Here is a 26,645-nt window from a genome sequence, read left to right as displayed (position 1 = left end):
CCCAGCACTGAAACTTGCGGTACCCCACTGGTCACAGCCTGCCATTCCGAAAGGGACCCGTTAGTCCCTACTCTTTGTTTCCTGCCAGCCAGCCAATTTTCAATCAATTCAACTACCCCAATCTCTAACTTCAGAATTGCTTATTAAGTGTCTGCCTGTGTCCACTGATTTCACATTTTACATACTCAACCTTTTCAGCACCTTCATTACTCTTCACACACTTTAAAAGTTCACCAAGCTCAAGCTTCAAAATTACAGCACACCACAAGCTATTAATACTGAAAAACTGTGGTCTGAACACCAACTCCAGGGAAATACCAATGTACTTCAAAATACTTCCTTCAGTCTGGATTAACAATCCCACCTCTACTGATTTATTTTAGCTAATTCTGTATTTGTGTCCATGGTTATAAGTGATACGCAGGTTAGATAAGTGGCAACGTCAATTTGTGTATTCGGTTACTGATCTCCGCCCTTAATCCTGCAATAGATGAGAATGTAGTTCATGCTCCCTGCAAACTATCCAGATGGAGACGAGAGCTGACAATTTCTCTTTTGTGCCTGAGCACACCGTCAGGAGTGTTGGCATAGGCAGATAAATTAGAGACACTTACATAAACACATGGATGATAGAAACATGGAGGGCTATGTAGAAGGGAAGGTTATTTGATCTTAGAGCAGATTAAAGGGTCTGCACAACTTCGTGTGCCCGAAGGGTGGGACTGTTTTGTGTAATGCTACAGAGCCTCGTGGCTGCTACTGATCTTTCTGAAAACTGAAATTGCATCTGAGAATGGGGAGCATTCCCTCGCAGGGGTTCCCAACCTGGGGTCCACGGACTTCTCGGTTAATGGTAGGAGTCCATGGCATAAAAAAAGTTGGGAACCCCTGCCGGGTGTCCGCAGTGGGAACGGTACTCAACCTTACCCCTGAACAGCAGGTAGGGTCACCCACAGACACGCTTAGAAAATTCGTAAGCAACTTTCAAAATGATCAGAGATTTATGGTGATGAGATTCAGATATTAATTCTCTAAATGACATCATTCTAATTTGCTACAACGTTGGATGAGGGATTATGTTTCTATCTTGTGTTTCAGTAGACATAACATGCAATGTTTTCTTTCCGTTACCTGAAACTCAGACGCAGCTTTTTTTCTTAAAAAAGCTGTTTGTATCTCGGCGCTGGTTCTGATGATAGTATAATTTGAGGTTGTTTCTTCGCCCTGCCTCTCCATTTATTTTCAATTTAAAGTACCATTGCACATAAAATCTTCAGTACAGATGTAGTTTACGCACGGGTATCTTCTCTCTACAGACGCTGTCTGACACCAGTATTTACAGGTCGTTTTAGATTTTCAACGACGTTGACTGTAAAGTTACACCTAGACTAAGATGTATATAGTGTCAAAAAACACACCATCCTTGCCCAAAAATACAAGCACCTTGATAGATTTTACCTTGGAATCCTCATAGTATATTAAGCACGAAACAGAATCGAACAGAGGGATAGCAAACAGGGTCGTTCAGTCACTGTGATCGAAGCAATCGCCAGCCGAATACGCTGGGTCTATCTATGTAACTTCCCTGAGGAAAGCGAGACGCCGAGGCACGTTTTCGAACAATGCTGTCACACCGGGTTGACGATGCTGTCATGTTGTGATAAGTGACTCGATCAGTGAAGTTAACCTCAAACCAGTGAGTGCACTGTTGCTCAGCAGCCTGCCGCTGGCACTTTGCCCTTTCAAATTCAAATTATAAACGGCGCACCTTTTTCTCAAATGACCGCCAACGACACTACTATAACCGCTCAATTTAATGCAAACCACAACACTTCACCTCTGACTGCTCTACACTTAGCAGTGTGAAATGGATGCCGTATATTTATACCAAAACCCCAGCGGCTCATGATTATCACACATACGAGACAATGGACCATTTTAACACTAACTCTAGCTCGTGAATAGGGCAATTACGTCAGTAGTAATCCGAACTGGAGAATTACTGAGCCGTTTAATCAAAAGTCAAGATTGCACTCATTGACAATTGGATAGGAAAGTAGTAGGTTAGATGGCTCTTCGGGTGCAATATCTCACCAGTAACATCAAGGACGATTGAGGCTTGGGGATCACACGTAGCAGAAGGTAAACGCTGAAGTTACTTTTAACATTGGGGGCAGAAATTTATAGCACTTGAACTGGAGGGAGAAGTGTTTGAAGGCTGGAGTCAGTCGAGACAGAGGACTGAAGTTTTACTTCGTAATTGTTTGTCACAGACGAGCACAAAATTTGAACACAAGTGTGTACTTCTGATTAAACTCCAGCGAGAGATATAGTTCACCTGCAGGAAAAAAACTTGGTTGTACGTTCAGAAATGTGGAAATTGCAATTGAATAATTTGTAGTTATTATAATTTACTTGATTGGGGTGTGTGTATAGCACTGAGGGAAATATATTCATGCTTCTATAGATATTCTGCCAGCGGGAGTGGTGGATCCAGAAACGATAGGGTCTTTTAAGAGACTCCTGGATGGCTACATGGAGCTTAGAAAAATAGAGGGCTATGGGTAAAGCCTAGGTAGTTCTAAGGTAGGGACATGTTCTGCACAGCTTTGTGGACTGAAGGGCCTGTATTGTGCTGTAGGTTTTCTATGTTTCTATTAAATGAGTGTAATTAGGGCATTTGGGATCCCTAGTTTCTACAGCATGGTATTTGATAATTTAGATACATCACCCAATTTGGGCAACTTCAAATAGGCCTTGGCAAGATTCAAACAAATTTAATGTGAGTAGGCCAATTTAGCAAACTGGAGACAACTGGCTCAATTACAAGCAGATGATAGGCAAGGGTTGTGTCTTTTTGTGATCAGAAGCCATCACAGAGATGGCTACAAATTCTTGGGAGCTGTAATTAGCAGATCACATGAAGAGAGATGTTCTGGATACTGGGGTTATCTTCAGCTACAGAATTCAGTAGGTAAAATGGGCTAGGAATGGAATTTTAATCCTGAAATATATTACGCAATGCCAGAATGCATACAATGAATGGTAGGGTCAGAGGAAGTAAAGGTGTCTTTGTTCAACTTCAAGGATCCCTGAAGGGGGTTAAGACATGCCAAATATAGGTCACAGCTCTTGCACCATTGAGTTCCGATCACAATATACAGAATCAATGTGATTACATCAAGGAGGGTGTAGAGAACATAGAACAAGCCTTCAGGCCACAATGTTGTGCCAACCTTTTAACCCACTCTAAGATCAATCTTTACTGATCCTATATAACCCTCCATTTTTTTTCTTTCATCCATGTGGTCATCTAAGAGTTTAAATGTCCCTTATGTATCTGCTTTTACCACCACCCCGGCAGGTAATTCCATACACCCACCACTGTGTGTAAAGAACTTTCCCCCAATCACCTTAAAATTTTGCCCCCCATATTAGCCATTTCCACCCTGGGGAAAGTCTCTGAATGTCTACTCAGTTGGTGCCTCTTATCAATGTACCCCACTATTAAGACATCTCTCATCCTCTTTCACTCTAAAGGGAAAAGCACAAGCTGGGGGTTTGTTTATTTGCTTGTTTGTTTAAAGGCCTAAGGGACCTGAATGAAATAGTGGATTCCAGTTAATTGGGACAGCTGTTCATTTGGGCCAACTCTTAAAAGAACAAAAATGAATAGAGAAAATATTTGGGATTCCCTGTGTTTCTTTGGGACACCATGCTGCTTAATTGGGTAAGAGATTTTGCTAGTTTTTAACTAGCACCAGTCGCATGTACTAGTTTAAAATAGTGTCAGTTATGTGTTTATGTTCAAAACAATAAAGATTTTTGTCCCAGATAGTTGGTGAAAAATAAGCAGAAAGACAATTCTGATACACTGTTTGCGCACTGCGTTTTCAAGCATTCAGACTTGGAGATGCCAGAAACGGCTGGGATTGAAAATGAAACAATTTCACTCCTTCTGGTTAGAAACTACAAAGAATTAAGATATCAAGAATCATCTTGAATGTTACAATGAAAATAAAGATTTGGAGCATGCAATCATTGTATGAAGGCAGGCCATTATCTACACTAGGTGTTTGTGCTGATTGTGTTCATTTAGTCAACCTAAAGAACAGGGCAGATGAATTCCTCTGTAAATAACTATTAAGAACCAAATCAGTTTTATGATGCTATAGTAGTATTTATAGTGTTCTAATTTGTTATTCAGTTCAACAAGTTTGTATTTTTTAGAACGCTGAAAACTGCTTTCATGAAACTTTGGCTAATTGAGGTAGCTGCTTAATTGGAACAAAGTGTACTGGTTCTGATGTGTACCAATTAACCAGAATCCACTGTATACAAAATCGTGGGATATAGATAGTGAGAAACTTTTCCTCTTAAGTCTACAATGCAAGTACAATGGTGGGAGTTTTGGAAGGATTTAATGAAGAACTATTTCATCAGGTGGGGGTTGAAATCTAATCAATTGCTTGAAGGGTTGTAGGACTCAGGAGTTTTCACAATAGTTTTAATGTATTTAGATGAGCACTTGCATGCATGAAAAGCTGCAGGTAGAGTATAGGGCACTGGGATCCTTGATGATTGGGTTGAATAACCAATAACAGCAGAACTGTATACCACACCTTGCAAATGATGCACCAGCCAGATATATACATCCTCCAGTTCTCCCAAATAGGATTTGTTCAGCTGTTCGTCAGTTCAAATGCATTGTTCAAAGGTTATAGCATACTTTAAAACATTAGATTTTATGGGATAACTGCTATAGCAAATATACTGGAATCAAAGAGCAAAACTGTTGTCAATTGCAAATGCATTACTTCTCCAGCACACCAGCATCTGCAGTAATCATGCCTCAGACCCAAAGGCTGCACATTGGAAATGCCAGTATATTGTGCAATTTCAGTCACTCAAGTTCCCAACAAAAGTTAAGAGAGTTTTGCAATGAAACCAGTCAAAATGATCATGAATGTTACTGGACAAAAACCATCCAAATTATTTACTAATGTCCTGCAGGGCAAGAGGGAAATGTAATCCCCAGTTATAGCCTTCACTCTTTTACACTACATGGTTGACTTACTTTAGTTGAAGCCACATACAGGTGTAATGTTTGATATGTATGGTGCAAACTTCCACTGTTCAGTGGCAAAGCTGCTTACAACTTCATTTGTATTCTGAATTTAAAAAAACTTCTGTCCAAGATCCAAGTGAATATCAAACTTATGGAATGCATTCAACTCCTCAAACATCCATCAACCTACCTTGCCCAGCTTTCTCATCAGCACAATGACTTTGTAAGTCTGATTACTGCCGTTACACAGTAATCCAAATGCAGGAATTTCACATGGCAGCCAATTCTAATCAAAGTTTACAAATTTCAGAGCTTCAAAGGCAGAGCTGGCATCAACTCAGTAGCACATAAAAAGAGAACAATTTGCATAGTCAGATCACTCCTCAGTAAACTTCCACCATACAAATATCAAGTTTTACACTTGATTAATTGGTACATTCCCGCTGATCCGATGGCTCTGCACGTGTCACTGTGATATATTAATAATTCAATGGCTCATTAGCTCATACTTGTACTGAACAAAAGTCAATACAAAACAGTTCACCAATCAATACGATAATCAAACAGTACTAGTGTTGCAAAGTATTCTGGTGAGTTTCATTCACAAGATGAGCGCTTTTACCAAAGCAGTTTTTATCTACACTGTTTGAACACATTGAGAAATACCATGGCTTTATTTAATCATATTCCATCTTTGCACATTTATGAGACAAACAATTAGCAATACCAGCCAGCACTGGATTATTAAAGAAAATCAACTTTTATAGAATAATACCTTGAAATGGTAACCTTTCTGTGCCAGGTTGGATAGACAGAACAAGCTCAGAAATAGACAAGTGTATCTGGAATTACCTAAACCAAAACCCATTCTGCTGATGATCAAATTCAGCAAGTTTGCCAGTATACAAGCAATGTATTTTTGAGAGAGGAACTCTATGTATTCCACATAAACACAAAGGGCCGTTGACAAGTGAATGATCATGTAAAAAGGTTTGCAATGAATCCAGACTATCTGGTGCACAAAATGCCTTTTAATTCAGAGAGAAAACAATCGGGAACTGCAAAATGGTCAGCACAATGTTGAGTGGTAGCATACCAGAGTCTTTCCAGCAATGTCAATGAGCAGGCAAAGTAAATCAGACACAAGCAATTTAAACACATGTAATTACAAGTTACTATCATTTTATATATGCATTTTAAGGATCATACAACAGTAGCAAACAAAATGCCAATTTTAGGTAAATATGTACAACTTTGTTGAGAATTGAAAATTGAAATACCATACAAGAACAAGCCAGACAAAAAAAATTCACTCATTCTATTTTGACAACAAGAAATTCTACCTATTGCATACCCTCTATAAAAGTAGTCAGTATTCCTCAGTTAATCAAATCTCATCTAGCCAGAGGATCTCCTCTTGATATCACATCAACAAAAGGATGCGTGTTAAATTTGCTCCTTCAGCAGGATTGAGAGCATTGTAAGGCTGAAAAGAAGCTGGTAAGGAGAGGCAAGAAACTCTCCTAGACCATTAACAGGGACTTTAAACAAACCATTGAAGTGTGTGTGGAGAATTTCACCGTTGATTCTTTCAACCCAACGATGGACAGCAATAAAAATCTTCACCTGGAATATCACTGTCATTGGTGATCATACGAGAAGAAACTCAAAACATTACCTCATTATTTTAGATTCATATTAAGCTCAGATGATCAATGGGACGTCAGGTGAGTAACAGTCCTCCCACACTTGTGATCAATATTGGACAACACGCCATCAGGCACACTAAAATATCTGTAACTATTTCACACAGAATATAATAATCAAAAAGGCAGCCCACAAATATGCCATTTGCCTGGTGGTTTATAAAATAAAAGCAACACAGAGCTTTACATCTAAACCTAAAAGGAGTTGTTTTGTTTATTTATCACGGAATGCATTTTATTGACAGAAAGCTGCAAAAGATAAAGGTGTATGTACAACTTATTCTTTTACATCATGGTTAAGTTCAAAACTTTGCCTACTGATCTCACCAAATAGATAGATGTAAATGTTAAATTCATCAGTCTGCAAATTACAAAGTTAATTTTTAAATGCAACTTTGCTGCTACAAAGCTTAGTATGTTGCATCTGCAGATATCCAGATTACACAAAGAACGCAGTTCTTACAATAGTTCTTACACGTAGTTTTACGAACTTTTTACATCAGTCCACTGAGCAGACCTAGGGTTGTCTTGGGGATTGATGAGCAGAAGATTTGAGCAGCTTTACCATTAGCTACTACTGCCAATTAGAATCCTGCTACATCTGTGAGACCAATGGGTTCCAAATTCCAGATCACTAACCCACCCTTTAAAATAAACTGGTACACTACACAGAGTGAAACCTTGAAACAAAGCTAGAGGGATACAAAAATCCCAAAATGTACTGGGACCTGTTACAAATGCTCAGTGGACCAATTAAGTCCTTTCTTTCTTTCTCTCTCTCTCCCCCCCCCACCCCAACTGTATAGTGTAGTGTTGCACAGATTTTCAGATTCTCCTTTCAACATAATTTGCAAAAAACATTAAATTCAAACAAGTAATACGCATAGTTTTATTGTCTTTTAAAAATGGCATCACTCTTACTGATTCATTTTGTATCTTTTACAAAAAGCTTACGATATCATACAGTAGAATTGAGTTATGGGTCATTAACAAGACTGTACAGCATTTCCTAGTACAGGGCACCATGTCTACCCAGCACATCTGCTGACAAAAACATTTCCAATGCTAGGTACACTAAATTTCTACTAGCACCCAACACTGGTATGAATATCACCTACTTTTCCATTGCCAAAGGGGAATAAATTTGCAGCAGAAGTTTAAAACATGTTTTACAACAATTCATCACATCTTTGGGTTACAGTTAATTTGAAAAGAAATACTAAAACTATTTTAATAGAACTATTAATGCAGATTACTATTGTGGTCAACATTAACTGTCTGGTACTGATAGGCAGTAGTCAAAGTATTCCTTACGTGAACAGTGTGGGTACTAGCAGAACAGTTAGTAACTAGCACATCAGTAAATTCTATAAACAATTGAATATCCAGCCAAGGGTCACACATTAGCATGTTTCTTCTGAACACAAGTCAAACAACTTAACCTGCAGTTTGCTCTGCATGTACAGAGATGAGAGAGATTGGTTTCGCTCAAACTCAAAAGATTAAAAAAATAAACATACCATGCCCAGAACAAGAGGGTCAACATGCACATTAAGAACTGAATTTTCAACTGATTTGTACCCTAATTCCTACTATTTCACTGCTTCTATTGGCAGCTGACAATAACACCCCAAGTGCACAAATACTATAATTTACATCACTTCGGGAAAAAAAACCTGCCCAACTTAGGACTAGCTCTGTGTATCAGTTCCAAGTAGAAGATTAGATATTTGTATTTGATGTGGTATCAGAGCTTTGTTCCATTCAGGGTGCTGAAACTTTAAAATAATTGCATTGTAACAAATGAGTATTAGCATCTAGTATGCATCTGTGTTTGCCTATAGTATGAGTAAGCTACAGTTCCATAGATCTATAGAAAACATCCACTTCTGCTAGGTCTACACTATCAGTGGTGAGTACTTAAAAATTTCCACTCGACACCTAAATTTTCATTGGATTCAAAATAATCTGGGTCATAAAGTCAGCTGCAAACACTTTCAAAGTATAACTCATCAGGCAGAAGTTCAGACAAGCTCACTATTAAATGGCTATGCCAAGGGCAAGCTTCTGAGCAACAGAGTGATTAAAATTTAGGGTTATCCCAAAACTAGTTTAACCTTCCGTGAGCCCATTGGTCTATCACTGAGATCAACAACTGCTGACATTGCTTCATCACAGGACTCAAAAGCAACCATTGCTTCACCTGTAGGCATGCCTTGTTCATTGAACTGCAGGCACACAGAGTCTGGAATAACACGGTAGCCATAAAAGAAATCCACTATTTCATCCACAGACACTTTAAAGGGCAAATTCTGAACTTTAACAACTGTTGGACTATTGGTGCTTAAGGGACCACTTCCAAATGTCGGCTCAACCCCTGGTGTAGGAAAATTACTTGCACTGCTGCTTCCAAATGTAGTTCCCCCCACTGGACCATCACCAGTATTTCCACTCACCCCAGATGTAGGAACTGATCCAGGACCAAATAGGGTGCTTGATCCACTAAATGAACTCATGGGGTTGAATGGTGGTGCAGGGCCATTAAGATTAGCTGAACTACCACTAGGAGAAAACATTTTCTCTCCTCCAACACTTGGGAGGAAAGGAGAATCGAGACTGCCTTGGCTTGTACCCTTCTGACCTTTGGTTTGAAATGGTGGATTTGTCTCCATCTCTTGCTTTTGCTCAAGAGTGATTAGTTGCAGAAATGCATTGCGTCCATTTAGTTTCTTGCGATGCAGTCGTTCGGCTTTCTGTGCTTCTTCCTCATTTAAGAAATGAACAAGTGCTTGCCCCAGTCCTTGACCATTACAATCAACAAGAATCTGGACACCATTTTCTGCAAGTCCAATACCCTCCAGAAACTGAAACATGTCACCTTTGGTTACATTATATGGTATATTCCATATGTGGCCATATACTTTTGGTGAACCACATGCTTCCTCTGATTTCACTGATACTTCTCTCTTTTGCTCACTCTGCACAAAACTGTGTGTTCTTTTTGAAATAATTTCCAGCTTTTCTAACATTGCCTTTTTGGTAATAGGGTGCACCTGGATGAAACGATTACCCATGTACTGCTTATGACGACACAATGCTGCTTGATAATCAGTGGGATTTTTAAACTCCACAAACCCTTCACCAGTTGCTCTTCCATTAGGTCCATAAGCTATGTAGATGCTATCTTCTATGACCTCCAACTTATTGAAGAATTCCATGATGTGCTTGTTTTCAGCTTCATATGGTAAACCTTTTAAATAGACACAGTACTCCTTCTCATGAGGAGAACGTGATCGGGATCGCTCGCGTCGGCTTGGAGATTCAGACCGCGATGTGTGAAACGGTGGCAGGTTTTGTCCATAAAGCCCTAGGCTTGGTGGAGGGCCCATGCTTTTGGGTACACTAAAGCCAGCAGTAGCATTCAACCATTGTCTTTCTGTTGCAGGGAAGACATTGGCAAATCGCTGACCCATCATCATTTTCCCGTGTCGTTTCAGAGCTTCAAAAGTGTCCGAGGGGCCATAAAATTTCACCATGGCATCTCTGCTATTGCGTCCTAAATGGTCTTTCATCATGTGCACTGCATCAATTCGAAGTCCATGAAAAAATTCTCTCATATCCGATTCCATTGCAGCGAATGGCAGCCCATTTACATGGACATACAAGTCATCTGGATTGATGGGTGGTGGTCCTTTACTCAATGAACTATGGGAATTCAAGGGGTGAAGGGGGTTCAAGGAACCTAAAGGACCCATATACATGGAACCTATGCTACTACTGATGCCCAGAGCAGACCCAGAGCCATTCATTCCACTGGGCCCAGAGCTTCCTAAAGGGAGAGTGCTACCTGCATTCATAGGCATAGGTGGCAAGCTTGGTATAGGGGGTATAGGTGGCATGGGGGGGATAGGAGCAAGCGGCGCTATGGGAGGAAGGGGAGGCACTGGTGGCAGTGTTGGCAAAATACCAATTGGAGGAATTGAAGGCATAGGTGGTAGTGATGGCATTGTAGGTAAAGGAGGAAGTGGTGGCAGAGGGGGTACAGAGTTCATAGTATTCAATGGTGGCATACTGCTAGTCATGGTTGATCCCATAGTAAACCCAGGGCTACTGAAAGTGGGATTGAGACTCGAGGGCGTACTTCCAACACTGGCAGCAGAAAATGTCGGCACATTCTTACTGCTCAAGCCCTCATGTAATGAGGAAGTGGTGGTAACCATGGTGGGAGTGTTTAGATTAGCCATAGTTGTAGGCAAATTACCCCTTCCACTCAGACTAGTATTACTAGGTGGCCCTGGCCGGCTGGAACCCACTGGGGGCATATCCACATTACCAGTTTCAAAACGCCTACGACTGAGCTCAATCATATTTTGCATTTCAGTTTTACTACTCAGTAGGAGTGACACTTTGGATCCTTTAATTGTGCCCCCACCACGCATCATACCAAGCCGCGCATCTTCATCTGTGGAGAAAACGATGAAAGCCTCACCAAGTTCACCACCTACAATATGTACGCCACCATCAGGAATGGTTAATCCAGAGAAGAAATGGCGGATATCCATTGTCCCCGCCACAATGGGGAGACCCTGCAAGCGGATGACCACGGCCATGCTGAACTCAATCAACAACAAACACCTGCAGACGAAAAAGGCACGAACTACATCAGACTTGTTAGAACAAAACCAGCCTAACTAGAATGTAAAGCATACAAAAGGCCATCACAGTAAAACCAAATTCTGCGCACAGAAGCCAAGGCATGGATGGATTTAATAAACACCGCATTAATCAGAGTTCCAACATGCATAAATACATGACCCAAAATTTAACTACATAACAATTTAATGCAGAAACAACAGTAATGAATCAACACACTATGCCAAGTTGCATACTTAACCAAATAAAATCATTCCCAGGCAGTTCAAACCAACAATGTCAGGCAAATTTGAAATCAAATCATCGAAACAGAAGCCTGGTCAATAAAGATTGTGGTTTTAAATACAAAAGTATCTTAAGTATCCCAAGTGATTTAGGATCTAAAACTGAAGGATTTGCAAGTGACAAGGAGAGGGGAGCAGCTGGGAGCTCTGGAAAGAGAGTGAAGGGCAGGAAGGGGCAAGAGGGAGGGAAGGACAGACAAATGGTTTCCAAGGGAATTTTAAAGCATAAAGATGAACTCAGATCTGTAGGGCGGGAGAAATTATCGATAAAGAGGAAATGTTAAGTGAATATAATAACAACTTGTTAAAATTTGGGCAAAAGGTTTAATTAGCTGCCAGTGCAGGTTATTGAGCATTACGCAAAGAGTGAATGGGATGGGTGCACAGCTTTCCAAACACAAATTTACAAAGGGTCTAAAGTACAGAATGCTGCTGGAGCAACATTAAAAAGGTAGACTTGGAGCAGGGTGGAAACTAGTGTTTCAAGGATAGAAGTAGGCAGTTTTGGTGAAGATGAACAAGTGCTGGAAATTTAAGTAGATGAAGCAATGGTCAAAAACCCAGTTTTTCCTCAAGATAATGGTCAGGGAGGGAAAACAGAACAGTCTAAGCAGTGAGACAAAAATGGGTTTGGTCATTTCACTATTTAGTTGGAAATAAAACTCTGCTAGTTCTAATATTGGATCAGGTGAGAAAAAAAAGTGGAAAGAATGACCAAGTTTTGCTGAGGAAAAGTTTAGCTTCAAAGAAAAGGTCTATGGAGCAAATATGGATAGATGAGGCCAGCTCACTGGATAACAATTAGCATGGATGAGCTGGCCGAAGGGCCTGTTCCCGTGATGTATAACTATGACATATAATCTTCATTTGATTTTCAGATCAACACACACAAAATGCTGGAGGAACTCAGCAGGAAAGGCTGCATCTATGGAGGGAAATAAACAGTCGAAGTTTCAGGCTGAGACCCTTCGTCAGGAGTCCTCCATTTTATGTGTATTGCTCTGGATTTCCAGCATCTGCATATTTTCTCGTGTTGGTTGATTTTCAGATGATTGTTTACATGTCAATTTTTTTCATAGATATGCCAATATACAACATTAAATTTAAATACAGTTTACCCTGTTCAAACCAAAAGTTGTTTTAAATCTGGGAGAAATCTCAACTTGAAAGAATAATGTAATTTTCAAGTAATTTTCCAAACACAAAGTACAGCAAACAAGCTTGAATTCTTGATAAGTAAAGATTTGTGCTCATTATGGTAAAAAGCCAATTCTGCAATTTTTAAAAGATATCAGTGGTCCTGCAAACCAATGTATTCAAATAAGAATGATGCAGAGGAACAGATTAAAACCCAAATTACCACACACTTCAAACCAATGCTAGCCTAAAAGTGGTAAAATCTAAGTTTTTATTGTTTCAAACCAACTACAGAAACAAGAGCAAAAATAACAAATGTTTTATTTAAAACAAAAATGATCCTGAAGGCTTTGCTATTTTCAACACCAATTAAAACTAAATTTCAGTGTTTCAGCTAAAATGTGATACAGCTACCATGGAGCCTTTAGAAGGCTTATACCTCTAAACAACCTTTACAGAAGAGAATCTTACCTGTGACCAAAACAGAAGAGTTTCCCTTAAGCAGCTGAGGACACCAGCCAATCCTGTTGTCAATCAATTTAAATCAACTTTACAGACTGCAGAAAGAATAAATGGGATGACAAATCAATGTCTGCAATAAACAATACAATCAGGCTGTTGCTGTGTATACAAATGTCACCACACAAGACCAAATCAGTACAAACTAAACATTTCACAATTCCTCACAGCATCCCACATTACACAACTGCGACCCTTGTACCTCTTCCCTAATTTTTTTGCAGAATTCTGTAATTTCGATATCTTAATCACAAGCCTCCAGGACCAACTAGTGTGATAAAATTCAGGAGGAAATCCATTCAACAAATGTCTAAGGTTCTACCCACATTAAATTTTTGCTCCTGAAATTCACTTTGCTGGGGTGCAGCTCTATTATTTTGATCAAGTGGCCTTGCTAGGGCAAACTGTGCCAGAAAGCTAGGTATTGCTGAACTTAATAGAACATAGAACACAGCACATTACAGGCCCTTCAGCCCACAATGTTGTGCCAACCATGTAACCTACTCTAGAGACTGCTAGAATCTCCCTAGCACATAGCCCTCTGTTTTTCTAAGCTCCATGCACCTACCTAAGAGGCTCTTAAAATACCGTTCATACTGTAACAGCTTCAATTATGTTAACTCACTCACTTTTTCAGAGTAAACCTAGAAACTTTCTTCTGTGTAGTTCGGCTACATCTGCGATAGAGGAGATGTAGAAGATTTTACTTAGAGATACAGCGCAAAACAGGCCCTTCCAGCCCAACACACCATACTTCCTAGCAACCTACCAATTGAACCCTAGTCAATTTACAATGACCAATTATCCAGTATGCCTTTAGAATGCGGGAGGAAACCACAGGAAGGATGTGCAAATGTCTTACAGTCGGCATCAGAATTGAACTTTGATGCCCCAAGCTGTAATAGTGTCACGCTAACCACTACTTGAGAAGATACTCACTTCACCAGGCATAGCATACTAATGGCCAATTTGCTGTTCGATACAGAAAGACAGACTAGATTCTTCAATTTGGCAGAATTCCACAAGTAACTGTTGGGAATTTAATCGTGGCTTAAAAACTGGGAAGATGTTAAATTGTAAAAAAAAAACTCCCTCAAGTTGTTCTAAACCAGGGGTTCCCAACCTGGGGTCCATAGACCCCTTGATTAATTGTAGGGGTCCATGGCCTAAACAAGATTGGGAACCCCTGTTCTAAACAAATGGGAATGAGAGAACATGATAGCTGCATTTCATGAAAAGCCTTCTACGCTGTGTGACCACAATCTACCAACATTTTGGCGAGTTTGCTACTTGTGATTTATTACAGTGCCATGAAAACAAAATCAAGAATCCATAAATTGTTTACAATTCATTCCAAGTCTTCACACAATGTGGTCTGAATTCAACCTCCACATATATCAACAGGTATCTTGTAATTTACCCTGTGAGAAACATGGCAGTAACTACATCACTGAACATCTGAAGAACAATTTGCTTTCTTACGTCATGGTGTTACTTTAAAGCCTTGCTCAATGACAATCATGTGGAACTTAGTAAGTCTACACTAAATTGCTGAAAATTCCTGCTTGTTTTTGCAAAGCCTACACTTAACATGAACAGTAACCAGCTCTGGAAAAAATACAGAACCGACCCTATAGAATGAGATGTTCAGTGAAGGTTATAGGAAGAGACGAAGGGCCTGTGAAACTGAATAGCAAGGCCAGTGGATTACCCACAAACCCATTTAGTGTTCTTGTGAAAATGAGCTAGAATGACAGCATTAACCTTGATAAGACTTAGGAGCAGAATTAGGCCATTTGGCTCACTGAGTCTGTGCTACCAATACATAATGGCTGATTTAATTATCCCTCTCAACCCATTCTTCTGCCTTCTCATTAAGGATTATTCATAACTGTGAAACTATAATTGTAGCCATCCTTTGGACACAGTTTGGAATTGAAAAAAGTGTTCTAGGTTGAGTGATAATTGTGTCTATAGTTGGTACATTTATGTCATTGGGCTATAGAGAATAGCAGTGTGGGTTCTAGTAATAACCCACAATACACAAGTAAACTGCTAGAGAACATTCAGCTGTAAATTTGGACTTTCAAAAGTAATTTACTCACAAAATAGTAGGGAAAGGGGTAAGTCACTAAAGAATATTTTAATTTAGATATTAACTTACTTTTAAAAACTGCATGCATAATTATCTAGAGCAGATTTTAAAAGAACCCAAAAGTAAAGGTTATATGGTAGCAGGGAAATCATAATACAGCTCCTTAGTTAAGATAATGTTAATCAGTTGAAGATTTAAGATTTCATCTTAAATTTCCATTCGTGTCAATGCACAAGGCACAGTGAAAGTGAACTTAGTTACGGGATGACTAGGGATTAGTGTCCATGAGTGCTAACAAACCATTTCTTATTTTGCAAGTGATTAATGCAAACCACTTTCCCAAACCCATTCTCACTCCCCATGATCAGCAATAGAAAGATAAACAGCGATCAGATTTTGATGTTACCATTATAACTCATACCTGCAGTACAGGTTATAACTGCAGGGCTACAATGTGCATTACTTGAGGCTTCATTTCAGAATCAAATAGTCTACTTTACAACATAGACTTGAAAAGTAACTCTTGGAATGCTTCTCTTTATCCCATCTCTCACTTAAGAAATAAAAACAATAGGCCATGGATACTCTAATCAGCACATCTTCCTTCAGTGCCCTATATTCCTTGATCTATTTAATATCTATATGTATAGCATAACAGAAGATTTGTAAAGGCTTTAATCAGTTTTGTCAAAATTCCCTATTATAAATTCCAATGCCTTTACACACAATGGAACTTGTCTTTTCTGCATTTACAACTTGGGTGTTGCAAGTAAATTCCCAGTCAAAGACTGCACTTTGGTACTTACATCTCCCAAATCCTCACCCTGTGCTACAGAGGAATAACTTGCCTCTACGAATCTTTCACCTTTCTACCCTAGGTCAATTAACTCATTTCAGCTGAAAACCCAGTTCACAGCTTTATAAATCAATAATTGTGGCCAAATTAGAAAAATTTCCTACTATCAATGAGTAACGTATTATCCAAGACTTAACTGCATTTTTCTGAGACAACACAGGCATTATACAGCTTTAACTCCCAACTCTTCTCACCCCCTCCCACTAGTTTGTGAAAGTACAACAGACATTACCTTCCTACTTTAAGACAGCCCTTATAAAGCAGCTCCTTTTCCTGAACAAGCCCTGTCAAATTTGTATTGACGCTCCCTGCTCCTAATGATTTACAAACTTACCTGTTTAGAAAAGAAAGAATACCCTTAAAAGAAAGTGGCTGTACATGGACTTTGTCATTAAGTATGGTTAGTTTAAAACAGATGAAAATCTGAGTCAATGCAGAGTATTTTAGAATATTTTTAATGGCTTTCGAGGAAGAGGGACTGAAGTTGACTGCCCTACTGGGGAGAAAGACAAAAACTGGCCTCCTCCATGATTATTCTTTTACTTTACATACAAAGTTTCATTTTTGACAGATTTAGTTGTAACAGATATTTACTTAATGTTATCAGGTGTGTTGGCAAAACATCTTCTCAAACTAATCTCTAGGATTTCAGTAAAGCAATCTCATCAGTTCACAAAGTATTCACACGTCTACCTTTGCACAATTATGGATTGTGCCTTCGCAGAGAAAGATTTTCCAAGTTGTTGCGTTGGGGTACTTAGTGGGAGAACTAAAAATACTGCATGGTAACATTTTCTACACTAGTTCAAAGTCACAGCAAGACTAATTTTTCTTGTGTACTGGTATTTCAGTGTTAAAATGATCAGACTGCCACCAGATTTATTTTGAAGTAATGAAGGTACTTTATGGTTAAATCATGCAAAATGTCTTTTATCATGCAAATTGAGCAATTACATGCTGCATCCAATCACTGGCAGCTACTTCACTTCAAAAGAAAGTAGCGACCTACTTACAATGATCACACCAAGAGCACAACTACTGCCTTTTGCTCGTGCACATCTGAGCCATACACCCAATTTGAACTTGCTTCTTAAAGATGCACTGATATCATTGTGCAGGTTGTATGAATCACTTTGATCAATTGAGCAAAAATGAGCCAAGAATAGTATCAAAATGCTTGTAGTGAACACTGCAATAAATACCTTGCACAAATGCAGTAACTTCAACAACCTTGGTAATTGAGAGCACATAACAGCCAGAGAAATCTCTTGAAACACAACCACCACTGTCATGCATCACAAAAGATCCAACAAAGCAATAACACTCATCTGCTGTTCTTGTGACATTGGTTGAAAGGTAGGCATAGCTTATGCAGAACTTTACAGTAGGTTTTAGAAGATGCAGACTGTGTTATACAGTAATATTGTTTGCCAGTCAACTGTAAGTGTTCTACAATGTGAACTATCATAGCAATTAATGAAATCAGTTTACAAAATTGATTAATGCCAAAATACTTGTATGTTGTGCTGTTGGTGAACAGAATAGTGGCAGCATAATGGCCCAGAAGGTAATGCTGAATGCTGCCGGCTGACAGAACTGACTTCAATACCGTCTACGTGCAGTGTTACCATTTCTCTTTTTTACTGTGTGGATTCTCTCTATCTTCTGCCCAAAGGCATGAGCTGCTATAAATTTTCTACAGTCAGAATTGGGATGGGGGTTGTACAGAAGAGTTGATGGACACATGAGAAACATCACAGGACAAATAAATGAGGAAGATTATTGGTGGGGGTTAGAAAAGGGAAAATAAGGGAAAGGTTTGCCAAATCCTAGAAAATGACAAATGAGAACGAGGGCAGCATAATTAGTTTACGAAAGCAGCATTCCCTCAGTGGTGCAATGGCGGCTACCTAGACTGGAATGTATGATCTACTGACACGGATGAGGTCGCTGCCAGTCAACATGGCTGATAATCTAGATAATTGGATTTAGGCAAAGGCATAGATACTAACACATAATGGTTGGTTGAATGGCCCTTTTCTGTGCTGTCAGCCTATGTAGTCTATTAATGCTACTTTGCTCAGGACAAGCCACAGCCCAACAGGTAACATCAAGTGCTCAAATGGCAGTAATGCCATTGCCAGACTGTATGTAATAGAAGGAAAGCACAACATCTTCCTTCCCACTCTTCATTGCCTCAGATCAAACCAAATTAACAGGAGAGAGATGATTAGCCAGGTGAACTGAAACACTGATAGTGACAACACTAAATAAAGGCTCTGATAACCTAGCTGAGCTTCAATGTGAATTCAATCAGCTTCAACTACAAGGTGGTTTGAAATGATAAAACAAACCAATTTGCATACTTGAACATCCTACAAATTATGCAATTGCTTCAAAATAACTTTGCTGTAAACCCCAAAAGCAAATCAAGTCAAAATGAACATAAAATGCACACTGCCAAAGATCCAGTGATTTGTCACCAAGTTCAAAGCATCATTACCACATTTCTAGCCAAATGACCAAGTACAGTGTTTTACTCTTGTATACCCAAAACAAGATTGAAACATTCCAGGAGAAACACATTTGTCAGATACAATTAATGCTACAATGAAAAATGCCAATGTACAGTTCCATTTCTATATGTTCACCAATATTGGTTACTTAACATAGCAAGTCTGAACACAAATACGATCCCAAAACAAGAACTCAGTCATTGTGGACATTTTGAAAGTAACCAAATTGTAACTACAACACTCATGCAAGTACTTTTAAATCCAACTATAGAATCTTTACAAGCATTAAATGAATATTAAAAGTAATTGTACAGAACCCCTGGCCATTAAAATGCTACTAACACAATTACTGCTTGGTTCATTCGGTACAGTACAGTCTTTCTATGCTAAATTGCTTTAATTCTTAAAACAGATCTAAAACTCAATTAGAAAAAAATTCATTGCAATTTAATTTTCTCAAAACATAGTACAAATTTGCAAACCATTGCGTTCTCAAATTAGAATCTTGCAATTTTACCACAGACACAGCAAGTAAAATGGAAGATCAATGCCAAAACAATCAGCTGCACAGTAAACTCGTGTTTCCTTTACACGTCGTCCTTAAACAAATCCTTGAGTGAACAAGCTCAAATTCAATGCTTAAACAAAACACAATCAGCTCTAAATTACAAGGCCTTGCCAATACTCATTTTTAATAACCACCATCATTCAATTGATAAAAAAGTTGAACTGTAATTCAACGAGAATTTTAACCACATAATTTCAACTTAAAACTCAGTTCCAAAAGTTTCTTTTTGACATAACATCAATGATACGGATCTCTGAAAGCTGCAAATTCAAGTGCTTGTCACATTTTGGAAAAACTGATAAATTTATTCACATATTTTGACCACAGCAGAAAATAAACTAGTGATTCCACAATCAATTTAGAAATCTAGTTAACCATCAATATAATCCAAAAAACACTTAGCCCTTCTGAGAACTAAGCACTCTTAAATTGAGTGTACTACACATGTAAACACTAATCAGTACCCATTTCAAAGCTGGATATGCTTTGAAACAAATAGTAAAAATAAGAACACACTGGATTTGACTTTCTCTGTCACTAACTTTTTAAACAGGTGAAAGGAACTCATTCTGGTTTTTTTTAAATAAAAGATGAAAAACCCAAAAACCCATTGAAAATACCATCCATAATCCAATTCAATAAATATTTAAACTTTATTCAACAATTAAATTTGCACTATATTTTGAAATAAAGGGCAAATGTCTAAAAAGCAACTTGAGCTGTATATTTCTCATACACATAGAACATGTTACTAGACTTAAATCCACACTGATTTTGAACTTTACACTTACAACTTTAACTTATCATTTCTTTCAATTAAGCAGTCACCTGTCAACAGTGACTAGCTTTGTAGTTTAGCCTTAAGACAACCAAATTCCATGACAATCAAGTGCCTTTAATCAGCATCTTTACCTTAGCAAGCACAAGAGTTTCCACACAATAATAAAATTTTGGATTAACACACAAAAATGTTGGAGGAACTCAACAGGTCAGGCAGCATCTACGGAAATGAATAAACAGTCAATGTTTCAGGCCGAGACTCTTCATCGGTAAAGTCCTTACAAAGGGTTTCAGTCCAAAACATTGACTGTTTCCATTTATGCTGCCTGACCGATTGAGTTCCTCCAGCATTTTGTGTGTAGCGCTCTGGATCTCCGCCATCTGCAGAATCTCTTGTGTTTAAAATTATGAATCACCTCTTTATGGGGAGAGGTGGAAGTGGGGTGGTAGAATGAAGGCAGTGCTTTTAAATTGTTAAATGCACTTGGATAGACTAGCACAAGATCAAACATATCCTACTTATTAAAATCACGTTTACTTTTATATTGTGGGAACAAAAGGGAAGTGAAATAATTGACAAATGTCTATTGCATGAGTAACAGGTATTCAGCTGTTAAAGTAAATGGCAGAAATTTCTTCCATCAAGCTTCTAATGTGTAATATAGTTGAGGTTTCTAACCTAGCAGCAAATGATAAAGTTCATAGCACCTTAGTTGTTTTTGGAAATGAGGGTTTAAGTGCTTGCAGTGAGATCAATTAGTTTGATTAAAAATATGCTTTTTTAATTGGGATTTTATATTTTTTCTGGAAGGAAATGTCACCACTATCCGTGTATGAAACTAGGGCTCCTGTTCATGAAGCATTACATATTTTAAAGAATTTTTATTATATAGCCTACATCAACTGAAATTATCAGTGTACCCCTGTATCAGTTGATTCATTACATAACCATATCACTCTAAATAATACAGCACATACCTCCTCTAGCTTTCAAAGCCACTTGCCAGCAATTAGAAAGCAGAAATGGACCAAAATAATTCACGTGGTCAGGATTACACGCCTAAAAGAAAAGCTGGATGGGAAAAATAAGTTTACAACAGAATTCCAAACAATTCACACAAAGTATTCTCCCCTAAATATTTGTCACTTAAGCAATTAAAAAAATACTTTGGGGTTAAATGTGGGCACAACAATTTTGTGTACAAATTGACTCATGAAATAGATTGATTCTAAAATAAACATACAAATGTTTTGGTAAAACATGCAGACACAAGAATTTGTCCATTATTACAATTCACCAGAAGCCTCTGAAGAAATTAAATGAACAAGAGTGAAAAACCAGCCAGGGAATCCCAAGCTGCACCCAGGCCAAGAAGACAGGACTGTAGAACCTCTACAACATAACTAACAAAGAACTGTAGATCCATAACTAAACAAGCCACCACACTTTCATGTAAAATAGGTCACTTGAACAGAACACCTTTCCAAATCTTCAAGCAATGCACCTTTGAAAATAACGGATGTTTCTAATAACAGCTGCTTTCAAACTAAAAAAATTGCACCGTTTAAAAAACTTTAACCATACCAATTATAATTCCGTAAACAGGCACATTTTAAACATACTTCATCTGAAATCAACTTTCCTTTGACCTGCATTTTAATGAATTTTCTGCAGAATAAAGACTCCCCAGTAGAACGCGAACCATAATCACCATGTAAAACATATGCAAATACAGAACTGAAACTGAGATGTTCTTTGAAACAATGCACAAGTCTTGTGTTATCAGCAGCAACCCTGAATTGCCTACACTCTAATTTGATAACTTTTGAAAAAAACATTTTGTTGACTTTGATGTCTTACAAGTTAGCCAAGAGGAACCAACAGTTCTTTGATTTTATTTGAGAAAAAGCTGAGAATAGAAATAGCCAACACTCTGGTTTGATTCTTGCAAATTTCATATGGCCATATGAACCAATTTGAAATCCCAGTGCAATCAATAGAAGGGTAATTCTGGCTATGAATTCAAATTCACTGAATTAACAGATTATTTTTCTGAAATACCTCTAAGTTAGTAGAAAGAGAAACCTTTCTATTAACCTGGTGAAGAAAGTTGAGTATTAGACAACTGTCTAACTGACATTTCATTTAATTTTTTAACATTATCTAGAGAGCCAAATTATCCAAATAAACCTGAAAGTCCATGTGCTCATTTTTAGCTTCAAATCAAGTTGGAATCAGAGTCAATATCTTACCAAAATGCAGCAGTCAGTTTTTTTCCCCGCTTTAAATGATAAAGTTTGTGCTAGGGTTGGGTTGCAAATAGACAAACTACACAGATTTTTTTCCCAAAAGCACCAATAAGAGTTTGCATTAAAAAATTACTTACCCATAGCCATCTCAATTTAAAACCAAAACACAACTGATTCTAAACTAAGGATTTTCAAATGTGCACCTGAAACTACAGTAATCTTTCACAAACCTAAATGCCAAGATGCATTCCTATGTGTAAAGCCCATATTGAAAATTGTAGCATCCAACTACATTTACTTTAGTCTGTGATCACCACTAATGATTTCCACAAGCATTAATACTGCTAACTCTGCACTACTCCCAACAGTGAGGTACCTCAGCAGCAGCACCAAGTAGTACAAAAATATCTACATATTGCACTTTAGGTTCCTTAAGATGCACAACACATTTAATCACAAAAAAGTCTTATGTAAGAAATATTTCAACAACAGAAAAAGCCCCGACAAATCTAACAACTCAATCACTAAGAATGCAAATGGGTTTCAAGTTTGAGACAGAAAAATTAAGATCAATATACAAAACACCACCTAACATACAGACTAATCAGTAGTCCATCAAAACAACAAGGTTGTAAGCTGAAATACAAAGCTTAAGCAATGCTAACGTCCATTTTGTCATAAGAATCTACACAAAGAAAAAGCAACATTAAGTGCAATTTGTAATAAACTGATAAAACTTGAGATGAAATCACAGACCCAGTCACAAACTGATATCAACTCTATTCAACATTTTCTACTCCTAGTTCATTGTTCATGAGATTTTAAAAAACAAAGCAATAATCTAAATGCCCAATTTGCCCCACACATAAAAAAATAAATGAAACTATTCTGATGGCTCTATGATCCAACACACTAAAGGGATTCATACCATTGATCACGATAAAACAATTCTTTCGGCTTTTCAAAAGGGTGCAGCGTTCATAAAAATGAAACCACTTAAATACCTGCAGATTATGAGACACATTCTGAATCTTGAACAGTTAAAAAGTGGCTAGGGTATTTATTTCCTTTCAGGAGAAAGGAATTTTTTAAAAGGCGGAAAGTGTTTAGATAGTGCAGCCATCCTCCTTTAGTGTGGGACACCAACTCCCTAGGGGTGGGGGTTGGGAGGCACCCAGGTGTGGTGGGAGGACCCCAAGAGGGGTAGAACCCACCGCCCCTCTTGCTGCAGCTGCGGGCTCTTTGTCCGTCCCCAGAGCGCGTGCGCACAAAGCGCACCTCTAGAGGGGGAGGGGAGAGCGCGGAGCTCCGGCACCGACGGCTAAACATCACATATTAACCGGTGAGGGCTGCAGCATCATCCAACCATGGGTGTGGTTGAGAAAGAGGGCCGGCCTCCGCAGGAGACACCACCGGCGGAAGAGAGAGTCTTGCCGAGTCCGGGTGAATCCCGCGGCCTAACTCCGAGCGAAAGCCTCACTGGTTGATTTTTAATTTGCCGTCAGAGAAAACTACACACTCCCCCCCGCACCGGCCGCGTTACCGAAGCCCTTACCGGTGACACGGGGAATTAATACAAACAATACGGGAGGTGGAGGGGTTGGGCCTGAGGGTGAAGCGAGCGGACGGCCTGCTGCTCTCCCGCTCCCGCCCGATCCTCACTCCACAAACATGGCGCGCACCGACTGCCTAGCGCCACGTCACGGCGCCATGACGTCAGCGGCCCCACCCAGCCCGCTTATGTCACCCACATGTCTGCCGTCACGGCCCCCGGTCCATCACGCAGCGCGGAACAGGCCAATCAGCCCGTCGGTCACTTATGTGCTGCTGGTGTCGACGCACTTAATTACCGCCACTTGCTGTACTGGGGATCGGATCCTACCGCGCAAACCTCTTTAATTAAAAGGTGCACCAAGACTCTGTCTCAGGTGCTGGAATATCCTGCAAACTAGGCGTCCAGCCTCCCACGTTCCAGCAAATATCTGTGGCGCACCACACCAAGATCAATCTTCAACCGAGTCCTGCTTCACCAACTGCACATCTTCCCACCTATTCCTTCCCAAAAGGTGCCTCCCCTGGGCTGATGGACCACTTCTATCCCACAGTTTCTACCATTCCCCAATCCCAGCCCACCTAATGCAAGATTTGGCTTCATATTTTCCCATATCTACCTCAAACTTAGTAAGTACATGTTTTGTTATAACATCTGCCCTTTCATTACCCAATACACACACATGTGCAGGTAGCCAACAAACCTGTATTCCTATTCCTGCACTCTCCAGAACATATAAATAATAATACACTTTCATCAGCAGATCAGGTCTCTTTGAATGCTTCGATTTCAAACTCTACAGTACCGAGGCAGAGTGGAGGAGATCACACAACTCTGTTTGGCTTAACTCGTTCGACCTATTGCAGACTATTGTTAATGGCCATAAATTCTGCTATAGATGGACAACCCATCTGTCAGCCTTTTCCCACTTCAACATTAAACCAGGGGGTATATATTTCCCAGAGCCCACCCGGTTACTAACTGGGTCTTTAGAACCATCTGTAAAGTTAAGTAAAAAAGAAAAATAATGTTGCCGTAAATGACCAGATACCCTGTCACCACCCACGAGACCCTGTCTGTCTCCCAGTAACATCAAATCTATTCCCGCATCTGAAAATTTCCATGGTGGAACTCCTGGCCAGGCTACATTTGGGCTATTTCACAAATCCCCAAGACCACACTCCCCACACGTTATCTCTCTTTATCCAGACAAAACATTTACCAACTCTGCTAGTACATTCCCAACAATCTATTAGAACAGAATGGGTCAATTTGGACATCCTCTACCCTACTATGCAAGGCTCAGTTTGTTCTCTCCGCAGGTCAAGAGGCATCTTGCCTAGTTCAACCCCCAGTGGTTCGGAATGCTCCACTAGACTGAGTGCACTGGCTGCAGGACATCCAACCCCTATAAAACTGAGCAAGTAGCCTCCCCCTAAACCATACAGCCGTAATCCAGACAACAGTGTATTCAATTGTCAATAGAGCAGCCCTAGAAGCTCCCCAGTCATAGGAAGTGTTACCCCTTTTCCACAGAGCCCCATCATCAGCATATAAAGCCAAACTGAAGCCAGACCCAGCACCATGAGAAATATCATTAATCATCATATGTTGAACTAATAACACTACCTGTTATCCACCACACACTCTGATGAATATCATCTGCCAGTAGTCCAGGGCATCATACGTAGATGTCCCTTCACGAATCCCAAACTGGTTGCAACTAAGTAAATCTCTCTTCTACAAACCAAACATCAGCCTAATTACTATCATTTTCTCCATTATTTTACATCATGCAGCGGTGAGAGCAACAGGGCTGCAGCTACTTGTCGGAGTCGGATCCTTCCCAGGTTTAACAATACGCAGCACCACAGCCCTGTCCCAGTCTCCTGGGAGCATTCCTTGCTTTCAGACCTCATTATAAAAGTCAAGCAACTTCTTTAGGGCTGTCTCAGGCAGATGCTGGAGCATATGATAATTTACTCTGCTGGGTCATAGAGAAGTTTAGGGCCCTGGCAGTTTCTGTACTTGCTTCTCATAGGGTCCAAGGGAACACATTGCAGACCCTGGGGATTTATCCACTCTGATGTGCCTCAGTGTAGCAAACACCTTCTCTGTAACCTGTACAGAGTCCGTAAAGTTGATGCTGCTTTGCCTCACTTGTCTAGTATCTGTCCATCCCCCGAGTAAATAGAGATGTAAAGAATGCATTGAACATCTCCCCCATTTGTTTTGGCTCCACACATAGATTGCCATTCTGGTCGTCCAGAGGGCCAATTTTATCCCTCGCAATCCTTTTGCTGTTAACATGCAGTGCCTGCAGAATCCCTTAGGATTCTCCTTCACCGCATTTGCTAGAGCAACTTCATTCCTTCTTTTAGCCCTCCTGATCTCTTCCTTAAGCGTTCTCTTGCATTTCTTATACTTCATAGGCACCTCATTTGTTCCTACCTGCCTGTACCTGCAATGCACCTCCCTCTTTCCCTTAACCAGGGCCTCGATATCTCTTGAAAACCTAGGTTCCCTACACTTGTTACCTTTACCTTTTATTCTGACAGGCACATACAAACTTTGTATTCTCAAAATTTCATTTTTCAAGGCCACCCACTTACCAAGTACACCTTTGCCCGTAAACAGCCTGTCCCAATCCACACTTGCCAT

General features: G+C 39.5%; 2 protein-coding genes across 6 annotated transcripts in view; both read right to left on the bottom strand.

The window, feature by feature from the left end:
- Window positions 1–24,115, bottom strand: part of cpne1 (copine I) — a 75,516-nt gene extending 51,401 nt beyond the window's left edge. For 2 of the 5 annotated variants that reach the window (XM_073062253.1, XM_073062248.1), the window contains exons 1-2: window positions 23,988–24,030; window positions 21,161–21,254 (exon numbers count right to left, since the gene is read on the bottom strand). The gene's annotated coding sequence lies outside the window, so the exon portion shown is untranslated. Of the gene's footprint in view, window positions 1–11,263; window positions 11,397–13,319; window positions 13,406–21,160; window positions 21,255–23,987 lie in introns of those variants that run through there. The other 3 variants (XM_073062251.1, XM_073062249.1, XM_073062252.1) reach the window with 3 other exon arrangements.
- Window positions 6,082–11,384, bottom strand: rbm12 (RNA binding motif protein 12). Its single transcript, XM_073062247.1, has one exon. The coding sequence runs from the start codon at window positions 11,382–11,384 to the stop codon at window positions 8,871–8,873; it is 2,514 nt and encodes an 837-aa protein (XP_072918348.1). The 3' UTR covers window positions 6,082–8,870.
- Window positions 24,116–26,645: the final 2,530 nt, after the last annotated feature.

This window comes from Hemitrygon akajei, chromosome 11 (genome assembly GCF_048418815.1).
Source record: "Hemitrygon akajei chromosome 11, sHemAka1.3, whole genome shotgun sequence".
NCBI lineage: Eukaryota > Metazoa > Chordata > Chondrichthyes > Myliobatiformes > Dasyatidae > Hemitrygon > Hemitrygon akajei.
This window is presented reverse-complemented; position numbering and strand designations above follow the sequence as displayed.

Coding starts and splice junctions, on each gene's coding strand:
- rbm12 (XM_073062247.1), bottom strand. CDS start 11,384: ATGGCCGTGGTCATCCGCTTGCAGGGTCTCCCCATTGTGGCGGGGACA.